General features: G+C 43.2%; 1 protein-coding gene across 4 annotated transcripts in view; it reads left to right on the top strand.

Moving 5' to 3' along the window:
• The first annotated feature begins 5,935 nt into the window (after window positions 1-5,935).
• Myrfl (myelin regulatory factor like) overlaps window positions 5,936-26,137 on the top strand; it is a 104,839-nt gene continuing 84,637 nt past the window's right edge. For 3 of the 4 annotated variants that reach the window (XM_021643650.2, XM_060378093.1, XM_060378092.1), the window contains exon 1: window positions 5,936-6,250. In XM_021643650.2, coding sequence (XP_021499325.1) covers window positions 6,205-6,250 — 46 coding nt within the window. In that variant the 5' untranslated portion in view covers window positions 5,936-6,204. Of the gene's footprint in view, window positions 6,251-13,572; window positions 13,988-26,137 lie in introns of those variants that run through there. The other variant, XM_060378094.1, reaches the window with a different exon arrangement.

The following is a 26,137-nucleotide window of genomic DNA, read 5'->3' as shown; positions in this document are numbered from 1 at the left end:
CTCCAGCTCTGTGGGTACCTGCATTCATGTGTACATACCCACACACAGCCACACACGTAACATAAATGAAAATTAAGTTAAAATTATTTAAAATCAAACCAGGATAATAATTTTCTTCATTTTAAAAATCCGACATAGTAATAGAAGTGTTACGGGAACACAGAAAGATAAGAAAAACAGCCAAATTATTGGAAAGGAGATGGCTAAAAAGCGTTTTGTACCTTATGCAGTTGTCCATACAGAAAATCCAATTAAAAAGTCTGCCATTAAATATCACATCTTCATTAGGCAGTCGACTAAAATTAATACAAAAATAATATATAACTGTAAATTCAAATATTTGCTAGTTTTGTTTACAGATGGTGATGAAGCTTAGACAGGGATGGAATGCTCATGACCAGAGAAACAAATTGGGTCAGTTCTTACTAAGTGATAGGTAGGTACCATTCCTCCTGGATTTGACAAATTGGTTATAAATATATGCACTTGAGTAAAAGGTAAAAACATGTCAAGGCACCTGTGGGAAAGAAGAAAGGAGGGCTTTTGGATCCTGCTTATGAGGCTGAACATCAATGTGTTAATGCAGAAATGGGCAGACCAGCCAGGAAAGCAAAAGTACACAGCTCTATAGCAGACCTGTGAACAAGCTCTATAGCAGACCTGTGAACAAGCTCTGTAGCAGACCTGTGAACAAGCTCTATAGCAGACCTGTGAACATAGACTTCATATTGACACAGAAGTTGTGCTCTTGGTCAGTGGTTCCCAACCATCCGAATGTTGTGACCCTTTAATATGGCTCTTTGTGTTGTGGTGACCCCCAACCATAAGATTATTTTCCTGCTACTTCATAACTGTAATTTCACTACTGTTAGGAACTGTACTGCAAATATCTGGAATGGAGACCCACGGACTGAGGACCACTGCCATAATGGATAGTAGATGTCGCCATGACATGAGACCACCAAAAAGGGGGGGCGGGAATAAGAAATTAAATCCTCCTCAACACACACAACTTGGGTATCTCGAACTTTAGGACTTTTGATGTAGAAAAACTGATGAAATAGATTTTAGAAGAATTTAAGCTTGAGGCAGAAAGAAATCGTAAGAAGTAATTATAGAATAAAATTAGCTGTGTTAGAAATTCTTATTTTAGAACTTTGGTCCGCCAAACTTTGAGAAGACATTTCTTAGTATCATGGATATCTACAGAGTGGAGACTGGTGGGTCATACCTATAAAGCTACATGCAAGGCTCAGGCAGGAGGATTTTAGGTTTGAGGGAGGCTTAGAAAGTGTGATTTTACTAGAGGGAGTTTATCACGAGGGGCTTTGAGGATGTATCACCCCTCCCCCAACTTCCAAGTCTGTTCTGTGCTTTGTGTTTGTAGTAAAAGATGCGAGCTCTCAGCTCCTTGCTCTTTTTACCTTGCCTGCTGTATGCCCACTGCTCTGCCTTGATGGACTCTCATCCCTCTGCAAGCACAACCAAAACAAATTCTCCTGTAACCTGATTTTGTGATGGCATTTTATAGTAACTAATACAGGGATAGAGCTGAGTGACAGGGTGCATGTCAGGCCTGTACAAGGCCTCAGGTTCTACAGCTACAGAGCGGACAAGCTAACCAGAAAAGGGACGAAAGGCTCAGGGTGTTTGTTTTTTCGGAGTTAGAAGTACATAAATGGCAATAAACATTAAAGATTCAGTCTGGGAAACAAGACCGTAGTGATATATTTTAACATATTCAACTGGCAAAAATAAATGTATAAAATCCAGTTTTGAAGATTTTTAGTCAATGTGATCAGTCACTGTGAAAAGCCATTCATTTGAAAGTTGAACATTTGAAATGATATAAATCATTTTAGAAAGAAAAATGTTGCACATTTTCTTGCCAATATGAAATCCAGATAAGAAAGAGAGAAAGAGAGAGTAAGAATGAAAGAAAGAAAAAGAAAAAGAGAGAAAAGGTCCATTTGGGACTAGAGAGGGGCCTTGTGTGAAGGGAGTAGGAAGGTGATCCAAGGACATAAAACACACGCACGGAAATGTCACAATGAACCACATGTTTTTTACAATGCATAAATGACAATACATTTAAAGGCAAGAAAACTGAAAACATTAAGTATTTGTATATCTGTGAATAAGCAATTTCACTTTAATTTTTGAGACATAGTGTCTTACTAGCCCAGGCTAGTCTGGGACTCACTGTGTAGCCCAGGCTAGACTGGGACTCACTGTGTAGCACAGGCTGGTCTTGAACTCATGGCAATTCTCCTGCCTCTGTCACCCAAGCACTGAGAGTTATCAATGTGGACTACTATGCCTAGCAACAATTCCACTTTTAGGTATATGCTTAAGAGAAATATTTGCAAGTACCCCAGAAAGTACATAAGAATGTTCTAGAAAAAAATTCACAGGTCTATCTGTGAATCTATCACATAACGGACTGTTGTACAGAACCAAAATGTCTAACTCCTGGCTACTTGCAATGTACTAACTTAACATAGAATGAAAAAAACGACCCTCAGAAAACTACATATAAGGCATATATTCCTTTTCTCACAGAGATCAAGTGTGTGTGTGTGTGTGTGTGTGTGATGTGTATGCGTGCGGTTCAGGGGAGTGGTCACCTGTGTGAGAGAGACCTTCGGGGGGAACAAACGCCTCACAGGTCATGCTTCAGCTTCTGCCCCGGCCAGCAGGTTTACAGGTGCTTGCCTGTGGTTAAAAGTGAATGCATGAAAGAAAGGGGTCCACGCGTGGGAGGTGGGAGGCATGCTGGGAAGCGAAGGCTCTGGCTAGCGCAGCCATGGGCACGTGCACTCCATCACAAGGCCCTGAGAGACTGAGCAGTACTGTTGAAATAATTTTCCCGTTTTTATCCCCTTGACCTGTCTGAAGCTGTGTGCTTGCTATAGGGGATCAAAAGTCAAGTAAACGATGCTCTGTGCTCCCCCCTAAGCTCAAATCATGGGGGAAATTAACCTGTCAAGTTTTGCTCAAGGCGTTGTTTCTGACAAATTTACTCACTTTTCTGGCTCTCCTGGGCCCCGCTGGCCCTCACCCTCTCTACATCACCAAGCCTAAGGGGCACCATAGCTTTTACGTGAAGCTAAGGCTTATTCTGACCTTCCATTGGCTTGTTCTGACCCATCTCCTCACGTATTTGCCTGGCTCCCGAAGCACTAAGCCGGAATTCCGCTTCTAAGCATAGCTTCTTAGCTCACTGGAAGGAACTGAATCTCCCTCCCACAGGCATCTGGGTGGAATGTCAGCCTCCTCAAGTATCCATCCAAGTGGGTTATACTGTGAGACTTACTTCCAGTCCTCAGAAAGCTTGGCCGGACCTTCACTGGGTGTCTTGAGTTAGCCAGAAGTGACGACTTGCCTTAGACTTGTTACTCCATACTTCATATAAAGGCATAAATCTTCCAAAAATGTGGTTTAATCTTAGTCCTTGCACCCTATACCCAGTCTATAGTGAGTTCTTGCTTATTCGTTGTGCCTGGTTATCTGGACTGCTGACAGCTCCTTAGCTGACTTGTGCTAGCATTCTAACGTAGCTGTCTTTCCAACTGGGATGTAATTATATCAGTTCCTGAACGGAAACAAAAATATGAAACATTTTCCATTATAAACTTAATGACAGGTCCTTTTAGACCTGGGGCTCAATATTAACTTTTGACAGAAGCGTTTAAACTCTCATACTTCCCTAAAATCATTTACTTATTTCCAAGAAATTGTGTGTGTGTGTGTGTGTGTGTTTGTGTGTGTATGGTGTGTTTGAGATCGATAGATAGATAGATAGAGAGATAGATAGATAGATAGATGATAGATATGTAGGTAAATGATAGATAGATCCATAGATTTAAAAAATACTTAAAATTAGCCAGGCCTAGTGTTACAGCTTTAATCCCAGCACTCAGGAGGCAGTGGTAGGTGGATCTCTGAGCTTAAGGCCGGTCTAGTCAACAGAGCAAGTTTCAGGACAGCCAGGGCTACACAGAGCTAGCCTGTCTCAAAAACCAAACCAAACAACAACAAAAGTTGAAAACACAATTTTCTGTGTATGGGTACGTTGCTGACATGTGTGTCTGTGCCCCACTTTTGTGCCTGGTGCCCGTGTCAACAAGAAGGGTTGTGGGGCCCTCTGGAACTGGAGCTACTTACAGATGGTTGTGAGCTGCCACATGGGTGCTGGGAGTCAAACCTGGGCCTTTTGAAGAGCAACCCGTGGCTTTAGCCACTGGGCCATCTCTCTAGCTCCCAATATGTGTGAGATTCTAAGACACAGGCTACTAATATCCTCTATCAGCTCTCCTAGTCCTCATAGTGAAAGGAGACAAATTCAAGAGGCGCGTTCTCTAAGACAGCAGACTGGTCAGTGACAAACATCCAAATCATGAATGACCAGTCGACTGAAGTGACAGGGGGACAAGTCCGTCAATTAATTAATTAGTTAATTAACTAATTAACTACTTGATTAACTTATTTACCCTTACCAGATAACTTATTTACCCAGGTCCTCATGCATGCTAAGCAACACGCAAACAACTGAGTGAGACACTTCCTCAGCTCTGTTCTGTATTCTACAAACTGTAACAAAGGCCATTCAGGGGGCTGGAGAGATGGCTCAGAAATGGAGAGCACTGGCGGTTCTTCCAAAGGTCTTGAGTTCAATTCCCAGTAACCACATGGTGGCTCACAACCGTTTATAATGGACTGGTGCCCTCTTCTGGTGGGCAGGTGTACATGCAGGCAGAACACTGTATACATAATGAAGAAATAAATCTTAAAAACAAAACAAAAAGGCCATTCAGGAACACTTACTGAAGGCTTGATTGGAAAACAAGAAGTCCTATAACAGATATTTCAGGCATGGGGGTAACTATGTAAGATGATAGGATTAAATCGATATTTTTGTTTTTAGTGGACGTTTTGGTGATGTGAGCGAACGGCTTAGGAGGCACATACTGGGTTATTTGGGGCGACATGTCACGATGTCAGCAACTTATTTTAATATGACTTGGTATAAAAGAAAAGCTGTTTACCTAATTAAAATAAGAAGAGGAAGACAATTAGGGTAATACTTAATAAATCTGGATGAAAAGTGTATGGGTGTTTCATGGAACTATTTTTCCAGTTTTTCTGGTAGGCTCATGATTGCTTTCAAAATACAAAGCTGTGTGAATAAAGGAAAAGTGAGGGTCCAGGATGACACTTAAACGTCCAATTGTATTTTTCTTAGGCTATTACTAAACAGAGTGTAGCTAAGCAGTAGAAACACATTTTACGTAGTTCTGTCTTGAGGATGTGAAGTGAAAGCTGTTTTAGATGTATTATGTTGAGAATGTAGTCTAGAGGGGCTTCCATACTTAGTCTATACCTTTAAGGTGAACAGATTTTGAAGCCGGGCGGCGGTGGTACACACCTTTATTCTCAGCACTCGGCAGGCAGAGGCAGGAGGATCTCTGTGAGTTTGAGGACAGTCTGGTCTGGTCTACATAGTGAGTTCCAATTCAGCCAGAGCCACATAGTGAGACTCTGTCTCAAAAAGCCAAAAGGAAAAAAAAAAAAAAGAACATAGATTTTTGAACATAGATTAGGTTTGTGCTGAGAAATGTCATTTTCCACTTTACATTTGAAAATGTTGAACAAATTCTAACTTTTTATCTTTGAAATAACCCAGTGTTCTTGGCCACCCATAAAAATGATGATGTTGATGTGCCTCCTTTTGAGGTTAAAGAAAATAACTATTTCTTTTCTGGGTGGCTGAAAGGATCTGCTTGATGCAGGTGGAGATAGGCGAAACATTGGTGTAAAGGACACATAAGAGATAAGGCTATGCATTTATTGCCCATTTATGTAATTACATGTGTCTCTAAGGACAAAGGTCCTTAAAACAAAGCCCAGAGGCAAAGTAGAAACAGTTCCTGAACGAAGAGAGATAGATTTGTGATTACTTCCCTCTTCATGATTTTTCTTTCCTGCGTAGTGGTGCGTCCTTTCATTTTTATAATCACATTTGAGAACTTGGACATCTCTACAGGCTCCAGCTGATGGCTGAAGAAATGGTTCAGGTCGATAAGAAGAAGATGGAGGTTTTCCAGGAGTATTCATAGGCTGTGAGTCCCGAGGACCGCCCTTGCTCCCTGAGACCTGATAGCGCCTGTTTGTAGAGGAAGCCCCCAGAAGGACCACAGCAACATGGATGTGCTAGATGAAAACCAGGCCCTGCAGCAGTTCTTTGAAGGTGAGAGCCCACTGGCCGCCATGCCATGGTCTCTGCTTCTGAGCGGTCTCACCGCTCACTTTCACTCTCTCTGCTTCGCAGCACTCATGCTTTGCCCTTGGAAGAATGCTATCAGATAACCACCGAGTTGGAAGTACAGGTTTTATTTGCTCCATTGATAGCAAAAGTCAGCGATATGGGTAATGGTTTTTAAAATACAGGATTCCATCTTACGTAGCTTCTTTGTTAAGAGTCAAGGGAGCGCGTACTCTCATCACCTGTCTGAGTCTTGTATTGGGGCTCATTCCTTTGTGTTTTAAAAAAATGCGAGATTGATTTTTCTCTCTAAAATGAATAAATATCGTGTAGCAAAAAAGTAAGATTTTAATTAAAATGTTTTAGTATAATTTAGTATAATTAACTTCAAATCAGCCTAAGGCAGCAAAGGAGCACCCACTTCCTGCTCCCATCTTTCTGTTTTTTCATAACACTTTAAACACATGTAGCTGGACGATCGTTTGCTTTTGCAGTTGACTTTTCCTTCTCCCTGATGGGAATGACTGACGCCAACATTGTGACACAGGTTTTCTCTCTTCTCAAAGCCCAACATGGCGGTGCAGTTGTTCCTATTTCATTGGGAGAGTGATCCTGTGGTGGGACTTCTGACTATGTCAGCATGACCTTGCCTTCTGCTGCCTCTTTACGATGTGTGACCGGGAGAGACAACATTAGCCTCATTACCCAGGCTCACACTTCCCCTGGAGGGGAAATGTGGCTGAACCTTCCTGTGTTGCAGGGCTTTTCACAGAAGGTGAAGGAGGGTGGCCCAGGGTACACTGGCTCAAGGGCAGTTAGCAGCACAGCAGCACCCTCGAAGAAGTGACTTTGGCATTTCTTGATTTTAGTAAAGTGTGTGACAAAGAAGAGATATTTAAGGGTTGAAAAGAATTAAAGCCTAAGAAATGTCAAACACTGACGAGGTGAGTCATATCAAAGGCATGGTAAGACTCTAGGCCACAGAGGAAAGGAATTGACAAAATGAGGTAGCTTTTACGGTTTGGATTTTGTCAGACATGGGAAGAAAGTCAAATTAAGCTGTGAGAGTCACTGTGTTCATTTTATTCTGCATCCAGTCCCCTCGAGTCCTGCCTGTACCCATGGCCGGGTTTGACATCATGTACCTGGGTCATGCTTGAAATGTGCTTGATGCACTAATACCATTTTGCTGTTGTTTTCTAAGGCTATGTCCCATGGAACTGTCATTTGACCAGTAGGCAACATGCCTCAAGCTATAGTTGCAGGTGTACTTTTTTTTTTTTTTAAAGAGAAACCACTATTCATCTTGTAGACACAGAAGGTAGACTTTGTCTCTTACTACCAAGGAAACCTGGTCTCTGGTCTTCGCTTTCCCTGGAAGAGCTTTTGGACTCATGTGATCCACCTTCTGTTCCCATTCACCATGGAGAGCTCTATGACACCGCTTCCATGAATCTCTTCTGTAGTTATTGGAATATGTATTCTAGATATCATCTAATCATCACCATCATCATTACTATTATCACTATCAATATTACAGTTTCTCTTTTGGCCTCAGACTAAGCTGTGTAGCCTCTCTGGTGAGGAAGGAGTCCATTCTCCACGCCCAGAAAGTGGATAGCTAGCGTTCCTCTTCCGACTGCGTAGCAGGAAAGGTGGTAAATTCTGGGGAGAGAAGAGGCACAGGCCCTGGAAAATCACAGCTAGCTGCCAATTAAAAAAATCCCTTTTACTATTTGGTGCCTGTTTGTGCCAAGTCTATTCCACCTCCTTTAGGTGGTGGCTAGAAGGGTGTTGAAAGTTTTCCCTTCTATGTTAATGATTCCTTTCCCTAAACCTTAAAAAATTGAAATCCTCTTTAGAAGAAGAACAGCAAGGCTGGAAGCGCTGTAATGAGGAAGGCCAGCTGTCACAGCCATATCCCTGCTGCCGTCTCACTCTTGAATCAAATGCCACCTTACATTTAATGTCATCGGTTACTAGTGAAACAGGACTTAGACATGATTAGTCACTGAATAGATTTGTCATACTAACCCACTTTAAAAGAGTGATTAAAATTTGTTTTGGGGGAGGGGTTTATAACCTGAAAATCTCCCCCCCCTTTGTTTCCTGTTTAAAACGATATCAAATCATTCTATTGTAGTTCTATTTAATATGCCAATTGTAATTTTTAAATATTTATTTATTTTTAGTATGTGTGAATGCTTGCTTGTTTTCATGTATGTATGTATGTATGTATGTATGTATGTATGTATGTGGGACACATCTGAGCCTGGAGCTTGCAGAGGTCAGAAGAGGACATTGAATTTCCTGTAACTGGGGTCTGAAAAAAAATATAAAACTTTTGGCAAGCTGTTGGACATTTGATAACAGCCCTTCTCTCTCCCTTGGAGTCTTGTCCGAAATAGACATTTTTTTTCTTACAAAGATTTTGGTATTAAAGAACTTAAGCTGATGACTTAATCCTGAGTTCAGTGGCTTTGCCAGTCCAGGTTTACGCTGATGCTGGTATCTGCTTTAAACTGGGTTACCGAAACCACAGCTTCCCTGGACACCTGTGGGCGTGGCTTTCTGAATCACAAGCTGTGCAAGGGACTATCAGGAACAGGCTATCTGCAAAGCTGCTATCAACAAAACCTTGACCATTTTCTGTTTCTGTTTAAATTCCCCAGGCAGCCATTATCACAAGAGGGCGGTAAAGACGCAGGGAAGGCAGAAATAGCTGCTTTACCAGCGGTTCTCAACCTGTGGGGTGTGACCCGTAGGGGGGCAAACTATTTCACAGGGGTCACCTAAGACCATCAGAAAACAGAGATATGTACAATACAGGTCACGATAATCACAAAATTACAGTTATGAAGTAGCAATGAAAATAATCTTCTGGTTGGGGATCACCACAACAAAGACCATATGGGCTGTCAAACCTAAAATATTTACCATCTGCCTTTGTACAGAAAGTGTTTGCCAACCACTCGTCTGCAATCTAATTAGTAATAATAGTTGTTATTTATTGAGCATTTTTGTGCTGTGTATGGGACAATAATTAAGACCATGGACTTTGAGTCAGTTTTCATGGTTGTGGTTTTGCAATGTGCTATTTCTAGGACTAGGGGTGAGTAAACCTCCCTGGCCTTCTGTTTCCCTGTTTGTAAAGCAGAATTACTCATATTATCTCAATTTGTACTTTATTATTATTATTATTATTATTATGCCTAGTGCAAAGAGGTCAGTAGTGTTTATTACACTTATTTTTAGAATTACCATTTTCTCTATTTACACAAGTTCCGGACCATGTTTCCTTCTCTTTTGTAAAACTTAATTCTGAAGTTAAATATCTTACTTAAGGGTCATCCAGATAGCAAATGCAAGGTCACTGTTTGCTTTGCAAGCCTGATGATGAGTATGGGTCTCTCTCTTCCCCCTCTCTCTTTTCTCTGTCTGTTAATATATATGAATGCTTTATTTGCATGTACACCTGCATGCCAGAAGAGGGCATCAGATCACATTATGGACGGTTGTGAGCCACAACGTGGTTGCTGAGACTTGAACTCAGGACCTCTGGAAGAGCAGACAGTGCTCTTAACTGCTGAGCCATCTCTCCAGCCAAATTTAATCTCTTAAATCCACATTAAAACAAAACAGAAAACAAACAAACAAACAAACAAACAAACAAAAAAACCAGAACAGAACAGAACAAAACAAAACAAAAAAGCTGTGTGCTGAGTGCTTCTGTAATCCTAGCAGTTCTACAGGGAGGTTGGAGAACCTGCAAAGTGGAGGCCAGCTAGCTGGACAGTGGGAGAGCAATTAGGGAGACTCTGCCCCAACAAGCTGAGAAAAAGGGAAAACACTCTGCAAATGCTGTCCCTCTGAGCCCCGCCAGTGCCACCACAGGAGAGCACACAGGCACGAATCATCACTGATTCCTCGCTTTGTTTATTGAACCAGCCAATTAAAAACAAACAAACAAACAAAAAAACCCACAAACAAACTGAATGTTTCTTGGGATCCCATATTGTACTGATGTACAGAGCAGAGACCTTGCCCTAAAGAGCTTATCTAGGTGAAGGGAAGAAGACAACAAAGAGGAAAATAAAAACGACAACCTAAAAATAAAAATGACAACCTAAAGGAGTTAGGGGCTGGATCGGGGGCTCAGTGGTTAGGAACACTTGCTCCTCCTTCAGAGGCTTTTCATTAAATTCACATGGTGGCTTATGGTCCTCTGCAGCTCCAGTTCTAGGTGGTCCAACATCATCTTCTGGCTGCAGCATCACCAGACATGCACGCGGTGTATATACATATGTGAAGACAAAACATTCATCCACATAGAACTTTAAAAATATGCTCAAAGGGTTTCTGAAGAGACCAGACCGGAGGAGCCAGACCCAAGTTGCAAGCAGGAGCAGTGCATCACGGAGCTTAGAATGCTTTGGGGCCAGGTGGGGAGGAGCTGAGAGGTGGAGGTGGTTGGCTTGAGTGTCAACAACCATCATGGCTTCAGCGGCAGTGGGGATGGGGGTTGGGGGGGTGCATTAGAGGTTGGATTTTCATTTCCAGCGTCATGGAAAACTAGTGGAGAGCGTTAAGCAGGGCAGGCAAGACTTTCGGACGGCTGTAATATGTGGCAGGCAGGGAGACAGGGCTTTCTGGGGAGAAGGATGCCGTGAAATGGGTCAGAAATGGTACAAGGTGGTGTGACGGATTTAGAGGTGGAAGATGAAAGGAAGTCGGGGGTGCGTGAGCGTGATGCATGTGTGCGTGGTGTGAGTGTGTGTGTGTGGCCATCTGGGACATTTTGACATTTCACATAATTTTCAGACAACCAAACTAAAAGGACAATGAGACAGTTAGTCAACTGAATCCAAAAGCTCAGGAAGGGCTAGGACTGCTTTTTAGACTCACCAGTCTAACAGCCATGTCTAAAGCTTTTGAGACTGGATGAGATCCCCAGGAAGGTAGACAGAAGAAAGCGATGATGAGAAAGTGGGCATCCTGGTGAGAGCTACTTTCAAAGAGAGGGGAAGCAGGAGAGTTAAGGTAGGGGAAAAATGTTTGAAAAGGATCAGATAATGGATCATTCCTAGAATGATAATGTAAAAGAAGGTTGCCCATGACGTCACAAGTGACTTCCATGGAGTGGGGGAAGAAAGCCAGTTGGTGGGGTTGGAAAGAAGAGGAGGGGCTAGGCTAACAGTTTGGGGAACTTTTGCTTTGGAATAGGAAGAGAAAGCTATGTCAGTAACTGGAGGTGTGCAGAGGAGGAGAAATATCATTGGGTAGATGGTCTGGTTCTGATTTTAGGATGGGACAGGCTAAAACATTGGTTTCCATCAATCAGTCAGCCTAGAGAAGCCAACTGAAGATTAAGGGGAGCGAAGAAAGACAGGTGAACTTTGACACAGGCAGGCATGGCACAGAGAGCATCTGGATAGAGTGTGCCCAGGGCAGGTGCGATGTTCAGAAGAGAGGTGGACGCTGTGAAAATGCCCCAGTTCTTTCTGCCTCACCTCTCGAACTTGAGTTCTCCTAAGAAGGAACAGGCACTGAGAGTGTGCAAAGGGCTATTTAAGAACCCGAGGTGGGAGTTACGTGATTATTGTTTTAGAGGGTGTGCTAAACTGCCTGGGGCTGCTATCAGAGATCAGCAATACACTTGGTGACTTATAATGATAGAAAATTATCTTTTTTTAATTTAATTTAATTTTTTATTATTAGTTACATTTTATTAACTCTGTATCCCGCTCCCTTATTCCCTCCCAATCCTACCCTCCCTCCCTCATCTCCACCGTGCCCCTTTCCAAGTCCACTGATTGGGAAGGACCTCCTCCCCTTTCGTCTGACACTGTTTTATCAGGTATCTTCAGGACTGGCTGCAAAGTCCTCTTCTGTGGCCTAGCAGGACTGCTCCTCCCTTGGGGGGTGGGGAGGTCAAAGAGCCTGCCATTGAGTTCCTGTCAGAAATAGTCCCTGTTCCCCTTACTATGGGAAACCAATTGGTTACTGAGCTACCACGGGCTTCATCCGAGCAGAGGTTCTAGGTTATATCCATACATGGTCCTTGGTGGAGTGTCAGTCTCAGAAAAGACCCCTGTGCCCAGATATATTTGGTCCTTGTGGGGCTCCTATCCTTTCCACGTCATACTAACTCCCTTTCTGCCAAAGGTTTGGTTATGAGTCTTAGTATCTGTTTTGAAACACTGCTAGGTAGAGTCTTCCAGATCTTTTTACAGCTGCAGACAGAAGTTCAAAATCAGCAGGCGAGCACAGCATCGCTGACTGTGGTTGCTCTAAGGGAGACTCCTTTCTGTCTCCCAGCTTCTGCAAGAAGCAGGCCAGCTTCTGTTTCCTCAAGGAGGCAGGCCAGCTTCTGTATCCTTGAGTTGTGCTGCCGTCTTTACTTTATCTGTTGGGTCCCCCCACACACACACATACACCAGATCCTGTAGGTTTAGACTTTTTAACAAAGCTACTTTAGTTAGGGTTCTTAAATGCTTTTACCTCCCTTCCAACCCCCAACACTGGGAAGAAGAGTAAGAAGGTTAGTAGGGTCAGGGGCAGAGTTCTCTATGCTACTTCCTGCTGGGTAGGGCCATGGGATTCTTTTGGAGGTGATACCAATATCAGTCATTCAGAAATCCAGGTAACCAGCAAATCAGCAAACAGCAAATGCAGCAGCAAGATGAACCAGCATCAAGCAATACTCCTCTAAGCAGCCATGCCTTTTTCTCTCTCTCTCTCTCTCTCTCTCTGGGCTATCATATTTATACCCCTTGAATTCCTCAGAAGTCAACTAATTCCAGGTGGCAAAGACCACATTCCATACAAGACACTTAACAAGTGTGGACAAACTAAAATCCCCAGCTTGGAATTATAATAAAAACAAGTTTACATGTCCTAAACCAAAAGGTCCATAACAGGATCCCCTTCCTGTTTCTCTGTGGTAATTTATCTCTGGACTTAGTTCACACTCTGATTCAGGTTGATGGTGTCTGAAGACTCTCAGCTTAATGGCATCCTCTGAGATTCCTTTTCCAAGTACAGTCTCATTTACTGAATCTGAATGAACATCAACATGGAACAGAAAAGTGCTTTTTGTAGGGGAGATGCTTTGAGGTCATAGTTTACTTTTGTGTGTTTTCCCTTCAAAACCCAGCCACCCAGGTACAGTCTGCAGTGGGTGAAAAGCTAGTTTGACTAAAATGGGGATTTCCCAAGTGAGTGCCACACAGAGAGATAAGAGGAAAGAGTTGCAGGTATTGGCATGAGTGTGACTGGAATGGTAGATAGACCCTGGTGCTGAGCAGTGTAAGGCAGGAAGAAACCAGAAGAGAATCCAGAATATGGTAGTTGAGATGGGCATGTCAGAGGATGCTCTAGCTATGGGCAACACTAATATCTTGACAGGGTCCTGAGAAGAGGTAGCTCTGCTCAGTTGAGTGAGGACAGCTGAGGTAAGAAGAGCTGGAGGCGAGCAGCTTTAGGCCTCAAGAGTTGGGTGATGTTGAAGCCATCAGCAACTATGACACTGGAGAGAGGAAGAGAGAAGGCGGAAACTCAACTCTCCAAAGAAAAGGAAAAATGAGCCAGAATTCTGTTGATACCAACAACAGGAGGCAGGCCATGTGACATGTGACCTGGAGCCATGAAGCGTGGAGAAGTCTGGAAACAGAAGCAAAGAACAAAGAAAGGGCTTTTCTTACTTTCAGGCCTGAGGTGCACGTGAGTGAGAAATCCGTCTTTATTTGAGATAATCCAGAGTTTGACTGTTTCTTAGTGTACATACAGCCTTGTTTTAGGTCCTCGCCTTCTATAAAAAAATGTGTTGAAAAATACTCCTAAATCTTCAGTCATTTACTTTGGGTTCATCTCCATAAAGTAGAACTGTTGCCACCTGAGATTTAAAAGTTAGTATAGTCAGATTATCTGCTGTAAAGTTTGGGGGAGGGCCAGTGATTGTTTTGTTGTTGTTATTTTTTTCCCCTCTAAGTCCATCAGCTGCATTCTTGCAGTTGATCGATGCTGATTTGCATTTCTTTAACCTAGCAAAAATTGCTCTAATCCAGAGCCCTTAACCTGGCATAAGGTTCCATTTGGGGTTGAATCCCATGAGCTGGGGGTGGGGGGTGGGGGGTGGGGGGGTGGGGTGGTGTTTATGAATGGTCTTATTTATTTATAAGAAAACCTCGTCATCAGGTGCTCATAAGCTCCAACACAGAAAGGGTTAGGTGCTGCTGAGACTGCCCAAGGATTTTGGCTGCTCCTCTCAACTTGCTCCCTTTGAAAGTCCCAAGGTCCAGGGCAGCTAAGTGGAGGAGGCAGCAGACTCAGAAGATCCTTGTTTCAACAGTGTAGGGCTCAGAGATTTTACTCAAAATGTTGCTCTGGGATATAAAGAAGGATTCTGAGTGCACAGAATAAACATGGCACTTTCCCTTTTCTGTTCTGAGCTGTAATGGTAAGGGCTTGCACCAACACAAAACAGAAACAGAAAGCTAGTGCTTGGAGGTCAACTGGAATAGAAACAGGTGCCTTTTCCCTGGGAAGGTGACCTGACCTGGGAAAGAAGGCAGCAGCTCTGCACTGGGCTGGCTTCCTGCTGTCCCTAGCAGCTAGAGCCCTTGTTAGGGACACTTGAAGAGGTGCTATCAGGAATCAAGCTGGCATGCAGCCTCATAGAAGGGCAGTGCCTTGGCGACTTCTGTCTCTGTCTTGGCTACCTCTAGGAATAGCTTGACTGATTCTAGGAACAGCTTAGATTACAGGAGACCTTTGAAATTGGCATAAAAGTCAGTGTGAGGAAAAAGAGAGACCATAGAACCTCCTTAAGGGATAACAGTGAAACTGAGGTAACAGTGGGAGATCAAGGAGCCTTAAAAAAAAACTTTAAAATATACATCTATTTATTTATTTGGTTGGTTTTTCATATCTCTCTATCTGTCCATCTGTCTGTCTGTCTGATATGGAAGAATACCATAACATGCATGTAGAGACCGGAGAACTTGACAGGACAATTCTCTCCTCCTCCACTGTGTGTGCCTAGGGATAGAAAGAATGCAGGCCTGGTAGCAAATGATGATCTATTTTTTTTTTGATCTGGACTTCTACCTCAATGTTAGCTCAACTTCCAAACATTCACCTGCCTCTTCCATTTCCATCACCAATCTCTCACAAACACCCACTGTCCATATGCTTTGTTTCCCCTTCACTTTCAGCGCTCTGTCATCTGGCTTTTGTACCCAAAAGGAAAGGAAAGCTACTTAAGGGGCAATGAGAAAGAGAGAGGAGGCAGTTTTACCAGGACGGTGATAGAGAGACAGGTTGCAGAGAGAGAGAGAACTCAGGTGAAAACCAAATGAGCCAGAGAAGGATCCAGAAGATTAGAGCAGATTTCTGGAATTAGTTCGAGCCAAGAAGAGTAATTCAGGGGCCAAGAGAAAAACCAGATTGAGTAAGTCATCTGGGAGAGGAGTTTGAGCCAGAACAGTTGAGTTGAACCAGCCAGCCCAGAGCTCAGAAAGGACAAGAAAGGGTGAGCTTATTAAGCAGTGCCAGAGGCTGAAAACATTCTTGGCCTAGGCTAGATTGTACAGAGGCCAGAAGCTTCGAGGACTAGGCCTATGTTAGCAGACAGAGGCACTAAGCCTCCGAGACAACACCCGAACCAGGTGAATAAAAGTTCTTTTACAATTATGTAATTATCTATTAAATTGGGTTCATTGACTCTCAGAGATATTGCTTAGCGGCAACTCAACTTCCTTTTGTTTGGAAGCCTTCCTCCTTCCCCTCTCTGTCTGAGTCTCTCTGGGTGGTCCAGGCTGGCCTCAGACTTGAGCATCTGCCCTCAGCCTCTTGAGTGCTGGGACCACAGGGGCTCACACTTAGACAGACATTCACCTTTACAGCTTTATTTTTATCATGTGTGGTTGTGTATGTCTGCTGTCTCCTCATGAATGCAGACATGCACATGCCACAGTTCACACGGGGAGGCCAGAGCACAGCTTGGCTCTCTGCCTCCTCACTGGGCTCTGTCTCTGTTAAAGGCCTTCTTTGGGGCAGAGACGTAATGCAGGCAATGTGGTGTTCTGTAGGAAACATGGCGGAGATGCTAGCTGGGGCGGATGAGGTTGGAAACCAAAGTCCACAGCTAAGCGGTCTAGGCTGGAACTCAAACTGGTTTGAACCCAGAACAGTTTAGGAATAAATTTGTGCTCTAACCGTGACATACATCACCACCACACAAAAAACAGTGTCGCAGTCTGAAGACTGGGATCGATTCTTGAATTTCTCTGGGAGAGGTTAATTATCAGGAAGCAATAGCCTGAGTAAGAGAGAGCTGAACACTGTTAGGGAACAGGGTTGGGGTTGGAACGGCTGCAGGACTGCCTGAGCGGGCAGCTTTCCCATCTGAAGCTGCATCAACAGCCATTCCCCCTGCTCTGGAACTGGATGCCTTTATAGATCACAGGCATTGACTTTGAGCTCTGCATTTCCGTCCATGTGGGTGGTAAGGTACATCATGGTTAGAGCACAGGCTTTTACCTAGGTTTTCCTGGGTTTGAATATTGCTTTCTTTGCATACTGAAGTGCTGCTGACAAATGAGTCGCTTTCCTCCTCTATGAAGCAACTGCTTCATAAGCAAGGCTGAGAAGTAAGACCAAATATGTAAAATACGTTCTCCTAGTTAGTGTCAGCTCCCAATTAGACACAGCCCAGAGTTTTATAATGAGTCTCAGTTGATGGAGTGCCTCCGCCAGATTGGCCTGGGGCCATGTCTGTGGAGCATTTTTTAAATTATCGATAGATGTATGTCATATAACTATGCTTTTGTCAACTTGACACAAGCCTGGACATACTTGGGAAAGGGAGTATGTCCCTTCAGTAGAAGAAATACCTCCATCAGATTGGCAGGTGGGCATTTTTCTTAAGCCCTAATTAATGCAGTAGGTGCCCTGCCTGGTCAGGTAGGCTTGGACTGTATGAGAAAAGTAGCCAGGCCAACCAAAGGGAGCAAGCCAGTAAGCCGCCATCCTCCATCTTCCCCTCTCTGCTTCTCTGTGTGTCACTGCCCCTATCTTCCTCAGTGCTGGACTGTTACCTGAAGCATAACCCAAATAAACCTCTTCCTCCATACTTGCTTTTGGTCATGGCATTTATCATAGCAATGGAAAGCAAACTAGAACATATGTCATACCTGCTATAGAGTTATTATTACCCAACAAAGCAGTATCATTAAATTTAAGAAAAATTATTCTTATAAAGGGGTTTCCTGAAGCCCTTTATAAGATCAGAAAAAAAATTGTCCTTTAGGGAATGTTTGATTCTGTGGTAAAAATGTGCTGTTCTGGAAATCACGCCTCACGCTTGAGAAACAAGTATCCTATTACTGACTGCACTCCCAGCTACGTATTAATTCCTCCTACCGCATCCCACACGACAAACAGGCAACACTGTCACCAGCACTGTCTAGCCGAGGGGGCAGAAGCATGCACGGCGTGGACTGTGTTATTAGATGTCAGAGCTTGGGTTTGCACAGGGCTCTGCCGACTCTTGAAGGCTTGGTGGGGGTGGCTATAGGGGTGGTGGCAGACTTCTACTAAAGTGTCCAGATTTTTTGTTCTGTTTTGTTTTTAACGGTTTGCATATGAAGTTATTCTGGACTGGGAGCAGTTGATACTTTACTTAGCCACCTGCCATGCTAAGAAGTCAATGTTTATGCTTACGGAGCGGGCAGCTAGAGAACTCGAGGGAACACAGCCCCTAATACAAACATGAGGATCTCAACACGGGCCTGCATGCAACAAAACCCTGTGGGCAAATTTAGGCAGCTGGCTCTGCCCTAGAGTTCCATATTAAATATTGACTCTTGATCTTGGCATCTGGGGTAGCCAGACTGAAGACAAGTCTAGTATTTGCAACCCTGGTATTAGCCATAAAAGAAACGAATGTCCTGTTTAGCAACGGGAAGAAATGTATTCGTGTCAGTTCATACTTTGAGTTAGTGTCACCTTTATAGTTCAAGGCTCTTGACAGCTTTAAGTAGCGGAGAGACGCACTGCCTTGAACTGCTTGGGGCTATCAGCAGCCTTTCTTTTCACGTGTGCCAGCCTGGCTTTGAACCCTGGCTCTTCTGCCTCTCTGCTGTGTGACTTAACTTGCTCAATTTGGCTTCTGACTTAACCTTTTAGTTCAATGTTGTTTTTCTTTTTCTATTTGCATAATGAGGATACTAGCACCGACCTCACAGCCTTGTGAGGATCGATGCTGAAATGCGAGGATGGGGAAAATCAACAGTAGTTATTGATCTTTGTTTTATTGCAACCATGAAAGAAACCAAAATGCTTATTTGATTTATTTTGAGGCAAGAATGAGTCTAAGCTTATACACAGACTCATACATTTCTTTTTCAAGGAAATAGTCCTGCCTCCAGGGAGTTATTATAACTTTTACGTGCTCACATTAGTTATTGAGCCTTTATAATCATAAAATCCATTTATAGCCCCTGGTTGCTAAGCAACAAAGGACAAAGTACTCAGTATTTCCTTTTACTACGAAAGGTTCAGCTTTCCCATATTTGTCTTGAAATCAGCATATTTTAGAAAGGACAGGGCATCCTGTTTCTGAAAGGGCTTAGCTGGCATTTTTGTGTGGAGATAGACTCAAGCCTGAAAGAAATCTGTTGTTGTTATTTTGCTCCTCTTAGACAGGCTAAAGCACTTTCTGCTAATTGTATGGAATGTGAACCTAGACAAAGTCTGAAGTTGAGAGACTACAAGTTCATTTTGCGGTGAGGTAACACATTACCTGTGTTCTGTGATGCTCTCTCTCTGGGAGGCCCTTTATCTGGCAGTAGTCTTGAGGGATGGTTGAGGTGTGGTCCCTGAACATAAAGAGGTGCTGCCTGTGGGCCCTGATAACCAACGGCTGAATCAGGTCATTCACCCATCCTCAGCAGCCTTTGGATAAGCTGCTTTTTAAAAGTCTTAAGCAACATAATCAGCCTCCTTACGTGAGATCAAAATATTTAATTGTTTCTGTTGTTTTCAATAGGTAAAGCTTTGGAAGTCCCAAAAGAACATACCGCTATTTAAAATCTTAAAAAGAACTTCAGTACAGCATACTTTTTCAGGGCTCATAAATGCATATAAGAAAAAAAATTTTTTTAAAAGGTGTATGTGGCTATTTCTCTTTTCACCCACATTAAAACAGCACCAAAGCAGATTAGACTCTCCTGTCTGCAGTCTGGTGGCCCTTTGTCCTGGATGCAGTTTATTTTGTTTTATTTTAGTTTTTTTGAGACAGGGTTTCTCTGTGTAGCCTTGGCTGTCCTGGAACTTGCTCTGTAGACCAGGCTGGCCTTGAGCTCAGAAATCCACCTGCCTCTGCATCCCAAGTGCTGGGATGCAGTTTATATAAGTGGTGGGGTGCTGCAGATGCGGGCTGGAGACAACAATCCTCTTCTTCCTTTCCTTGTGGAGTTAGAAAAGTTATTGCTTCAGGACAAATCTCCTGAGAAGTCCCGTAAAATGTTATCCAGGCAGGAAGAGGCAGAAAGGATATTAAACCTCTTATAATTCCCCGTGGTAACAGCTAGTCTGTTACTCTGCTGCTGAGAACAAATGGCCTTCAGAAGGATTTGTGTGAGAGTGTGGCAGTAAGAGCTGTCTGTTAGGAATAGGTTGATCCTGTTTGACAAGAAGAGGGAGACTTAAAAAAAAAAAAAACAACCTCAAAAATAAACAGTAACAACAACAACACAAGACAAAATAAATCCAGACCAAAAAGAAATCTGTTATTTGTATGTACTAACTACAGTGCCTTAAGCAGCATTTTGAACCTCTAGCCCTCTATCTCCCTGAAAGGAAGACAAGGCAGAAATCTGCTTGCTGCCCAGGGATCTGCAAAGATCCCTGGATACACATGGTGGTATGTATCCTGCCATATATATATGGCAGGTCTATGAAACAACGCCAAGGATTTCTCTGTCTCTTTCCTGCCATGGAAAAAGCAAAGATCTATATGCCACCCGTTTCTCCGTGTTCCCAGTCCATCTTCCATGGACTTAGTTTTCCATTTCTATCATGCTTGTTTGTAGAGTCTGATGTTCCACAGACTTTCACCCCCATTCATTCATTGGCCCCCAACTCAACTCTGAGAGCAGTTTACAAATTTACAAACCATTTTTTTTTTAATTACACTTAACTGTGTAACTGTGTAGAAGATAGAGAACAACTATGTGAGTCTTGGGGAATTGAACTCAGGTCACCAGGCTTGGAAGCAAGCACCTGAGCTATTTATCTACCCTCAGTTTACATAAACTATGGACTATATATGTTAAGCATAAGTATATACATATAAAAGCATACTTAGAATAATCTCTTACACACATACACACACACATATACACATACACCTATTGAGTCTATTTAGTGTTGATTAGATGCACATTTATTTAGGGCTGACTACTACAGATTGGAAAACCCCCATCAGGGATTTTGTTGCTGGAGAAAACGGATTTTTCCCCATAACAGAAACCCCAGTGACAGGCATAGAAACTTCTCTTTGAGATCAGGAGACCCCAACAGACTCCCCAAACAATATAGGCTATTCCCATTGCCCCATCAGTGGCCATTGATTGCTTGTAGCTCTCCATCTGGGGAGTGGGTTATTGCGAATTTTCCCCCCTCTACATGGGCAGTCATCATTATGTAAGTCTTATTTACAACCATATGGTAGAGATACTATATGCTGCTTTCCTGTCATGTCTGGAAGACACTTCCAGCAGCAGGTACCCTTGTCCTCTGGTTCTAACCACCTTCCTGCTTCGTCATACAATTTCCCCCAACCCCTAGATGTTAGGCGTTGCATTGCAGATGTATCAGCTGGGGCTTGGAATTCCATGGTCTCTTATTCTCTGCGTTTTGATCAGTTGTGAATATCTGTAATAGTCTTCCATTGTTGCAAAAGGAAGCTTCTTTGATGAGGATGGGAACTATCCTTCTTTGTGGGCATGGGATAAATATTTAGAACGCAGTTAGAAATTACATTGATTTAGGAAAATGGCAGCAGTTGGTTCTCCTCTGGGTTTATGATCTTTCCATCCATGGGCAGTTGATTAGGTTACAGTACCAGGAATAAATTCCCTCTATTGAACAGACCTTAAGCCCAATTAGGCAGCTTTTGCTTACCCCTAAGATGAAAGTGTCACTATTGCACTGTTGAGTATATCTTATGGGGCTGGTCATTATTGTTGTTCCTAGGCTTTCAGCTGGGTAGGGCTATTGATTGCTTTTCTCCCTCGGGAGATTGCATAACACCTTCTGAGAACTACTCTTCAAGAAGGAGGCTTCCAGATCAGGTTCAGCTCAATCTCTCCAAGTCCTGTGTCTGGGGTGTGTGGTGTCTTCAATAAAAGTTCTGAGAAGCAACCAAGAGCAATAGGAATAGCCTATATCATTTGAAGAGTCAATTGGATTCTCTTGATCTCAGAGAAATGTTTCCCATGCCTGGCACTGTTAGATAGTCTATGGCTCATGGGGAACATTGTCATCTGTATGGTAAAACTCCATTTTTATCTGTTTATATTATCTATCTATCTATCTATCTATCTATCATCTTATCTGTACATCAATTTATCATTTATCTATTATTTGTCTATTATCTATCATTCTATCTGTTCATTTATCTATCATTTCTGTATCATCTATCTACGTATTTATCTGCCATCTATCTATCTATCTAATCTATCATCCATTAGTTATCTATCATCTATCTGTCTGTCTATCATCTATTTATCTACTTACAATCTATCTATCTGTCTATCTAGTTTTTATTTTAAGAAAATGGATGTCTCATTTGACTGTATGTGTGCATACCATGTCCATAAAGTGGCTGTGGAGGCCAGAAGAAAGCATAGTATTCCCTAGATCTGGAGTTACAGGTGGTGGTGAGCCACTGTGGAGGCTCTAAGAATCCCACCCAGGTCCTCTGGAAGAGCAGCCAGTGCTTTTAAGCTTGGATCCATCTCTCCAGCTGTTATTTATGCATTTTTAAGTAAGCTTAGAGAACAATGAGTTTCCTTATGGCTTTTTTCAGATATCCTAGTGAGTAAACATGTGTGTGTGCATGCATGCGTGTGCAAACACACATGACGCGCATGATATGGGTTCATATGCCATTTTATATGCAGAGGTCAGAGGACAACTTTGTGTAGTCAGTTGTTTTGTTTTCCCTTGATGTGAGTTCTAGAAGAATCTACCTCAGGCTGCCAGGCTTGCATGGCAAGTGCCTCTCCCAACTGGTCTGCAAAATTCAATGGTTTGGAGCTGGAGAGATGGCTCAGAGGTTAAGAGCCCTGGCTGCTCATCCAGAGGTCCTGAGTTCAATTCCCAGCAACCACACGGTGGCTCACAACCATCTATAATGAGATCTGCTATCCTTTTCTGGTGTTCAGGTGTATATGCAGACAACATTGTGTACATAATAAATAAATCTTTAAAAAAATTCAATGGTTTAATAGAACAAACGAGAATAACAATAATAATCATATATTATATATCATATATAGAAATTAATATGTTATTATAAAATAATTAAGATTATATTATAAAACAATAAGATTATTTTCATCTTCCTGTGCCACTTAAATTTTTCTGTCAGCTTATGTTCTTTAAATTGGTTAACATGCAATCACTTGAGTTTAAATTCAGCCCTTCTGTACCTTATTTATTCCATCATATGGTAATGTAGAGTGTTTACTAAAGATAAAAAGAAAGAGGCATGAAAGCTTACTTTTCATGTAGTAGTGCTAGAAGAAGGCTTTTAAATTGGAGGGTCCCAAACTGCTGGAAGAATGCATTCACAGACTCACAGAAAAGAGAGAGACTCTTGCTTAATCTCTATTTCAAATTACTAAAGGTAGTGTAAATTTGATAGTCTACTGGTGACGACACCGAAACCCTTCAGTCAGAATAGTTATAGATCAAAATGCAGTAGATCACTTTCCCTCCCTACTTTTAACCATGTGAACTTCCACATTATTTACGAAGAAGAGGAGCAGATAACCCAAGGGCGGCTTTCAAGACAGGGCCAATCCCTTATTATTTACTCTGATTGCAGTCCTGGCTTGTGAAAAGCAATAAAAGTTGCTCCCGTGGACTTTTACTAGCGTCAACGCTGAGAACATACCGCATTTTAAGATTCTATGTGGCCAGCGCCGTCTGCAGACACGCTCGGCACCTTTCCTGCCCACAGCTGAGAAGGGAGTCTCTGAGCCAGCTCTTCCGCACAGATTGCAGATGCCATCAGCCATCCCCACGACCAGTTAGTTTTCTGTCCCTCCTTTTAAGTCAGCAACTGCCATTCTTTGAAGCTCTGCATGGTCATAAAGGGTAAATGTCTTGATTCACTGACAGGCACAGCGACTTCAATACGAGTTTAACAAGCTGCTTGTGTTTTTATTAGGAACATCACCATTGATTGACCTTTGGTATTTTTCACCAGCCTTCTATTCTACTATTATTTTGTACGATTCTATAGGAAGTAGCCATAGAGTTGGCGACAGCAAGACACACTTAGGCCCTTGTAATAACTAAGGCCGTGTCTCTGAAAAACTGAGATAGAAAAAGTAATCTGATAGAGTAAGATGGCTAGGATTACATATTGAGAAATACTTGTAAACTGACTTGACACGGCGATGATATATGTCCATAGAGTTCATGACACACTCTTTTCCTGGCTAGCCAGCTCTCAAGTGGCTGGCCTGAAGATTCCTCCGCTCATTCTTAGGTACTTCGCTTGCTATTTGTTGTCTTTCCCTTGAAGGGCATTGCCATAGTTAATGTCAGCCGTCAACCTGACATAAATTTAGAGTCACCTAGGAAGAGGGAACCTCGACTGAAGAACTGCCTAGATCAGATTGGCCTGCGGCCATATCCGAGAGTTATTTTTTTAAAATTGCTAATGAATGCAATGGTTGGTGCCATCTCTAGGTAACTGGCCCTGGCCTGTATAAGAAGGTAGCTGAGCAAGCTAGAGGTAGGAAGCCAGGAGCAGGGTTCCTTTACGGTTTCCGCTTCAGCTCATGCCTGTAAGTTCCTGCCCTAGCTGCCCTTGGTGATGGACTGTGAACTGTAAGCCAGATTAACCCTTTCCACCCCTCAGTTGTTACTGGCTGTGGTGTTTAATAGAGCAACAGAAAGCAAACTAGAAAAGGCGTGGTTCTCACAGCATCAAGAAGTGACCTGTGTGTTGAAGAACAAGGACCTCACTGTCCTATTTTCCTATCCAATGATTTTATGGCCACAGCTCTGCATGGGCTTTATCAGCACTTCCTCATAACGGCCGTGCTAAAGGACCCATGCCTTTATCACCTATTCGCTCCCAAGCAAAGCTAATGCAAAACCGTGTGCTTAGCTCACTGATTGCATCCTGTCAGAGCAGCTGCTGGTCAGCGGAGGCCTTCTGATGCCTCATGTTCACCTGCCTCCTTCGGGGTGCTTTATACTTGGATAATTTGCCTGTGCTGTTTTAATCCAAGTTACAGATGGCATTAAGGAAGGATAGGGGCATAGTCTTTCTGTACCGAACACCAGGCTTCTCTCTAGGCAATCCTTCTAGGGGACAGTTGCTCTCTAACTCTAGATCAGTTGGCTCTGAACCTTCCTGACCCTGTGACCCTTTAATACAGTTCCTCATGATCAGGTGATGCCCCAGCCATTATTCGTTGCTGCTTCATAAGTGTAATGTTGCTACTGATATGAATCGTAATATAAAGTGATATGCTGTGTATCTGACCCCTGTGAAAGGGTCGTCAGACCTCCAGACGGGCCTCTACCTACAGGTTGAGAACTGTTTCTGAAGTCATCAAATTCTAAAGCCTTTCCTCTACCTTTTCCCTCCTTCCTACAACTCTAGCCAGCCATCTCTGACCTACCTACCACTCCCCCACTGGATTAGAAGCGCCTCTTTGGTGTCTCCTTGAGTGTGGCGTAGCATATGGTTGCCACTGCCCGCTTTCCTACTTGGCTGCTCTGCTCTTCCTGGCCTTACAGGCGAGGCAGGGTGAGTGCTACATACTATCGCAGCTGGCACACAGCACCTCATTGAACTGAATGCCAGATGGAGGAATGACAGTCCTGCTAAGTGTCTAGTTGAAGTCAGGATGTACGTGTCTATCCAGTTTCCTCATCTGCCGTCCAGCTGGTGTACAGGAAAAGGCAAGTCCTGTACAATCTGTTTTTTTTTTTACTTTTTTAATTTGTTTTTTATTTTTTATAATTTATTCATTTTATGTCCCAATTGTACACCCCTCCCTCTTCTCCTTGAGCTCTCACTCTCCCTCCCTCTTTCTCTATCTCCCTCCACTAGACCACAGAAAGGGGGAGCCCTCCTCACCTACCATCTGACTCTAGAGCCTATCAAGTCTCATCAGGACTGCCTGCATCCTCTTTCTCTGTGGCCTGGCAAGCCCACAACACCAGGGAGAAGTGATCAAAGAGCAGGTAACAAAGTCCATGTCAGAAACAGCCCCTGCTCTCCCTACTAGGGAACCCACATGGACACTGAGCTGCCTGTTGGCTACATCTGAGCAGGGGGTCTAGTTCTTCTCCCTGCATGGTCCTTGGTTGGTGCATCAGTCTCTGCAGAGTGCCCAGTCTCCCCTGGGCACAGATTTGTTGGCTTTGTTGGTCTCCTTGGGGAGCTCCTGTTCCCTCTGGGTCCTTCTATCCCCCAACTCTTCCATAAGACATGCTGTCCTCTTCTCAAAGTTTGGCTATGAGTCTCAGCATCTGCTTCAATCCCCTGCTGTATGGAGTCTTTCAGAGGACATCTATGGTAGGCTCTCATCCTGTTCTCTCTCTTTGACTGCT

The sequence above is a fragment of the Meriones unguiculatus genome, chromosome 2 (genome assembly GCF_030254825.1).
Source record: "Meriones unguiculatus strain TT.TT164.6M chromosome 2, Bangor_MerUng_6.1, whole genome shotgun sequence".
NCBI classification, from domain to species: Eukaryota; Metazoa; Chordata; class Mammalia; order Rodentia; family Muridae; genus Meriones; species Meriones unguiculatus.
Note: the sequence above shows the minus strand (reverse complement) of the source record. Positions and strands in the feature narration are given on the sequence as shown.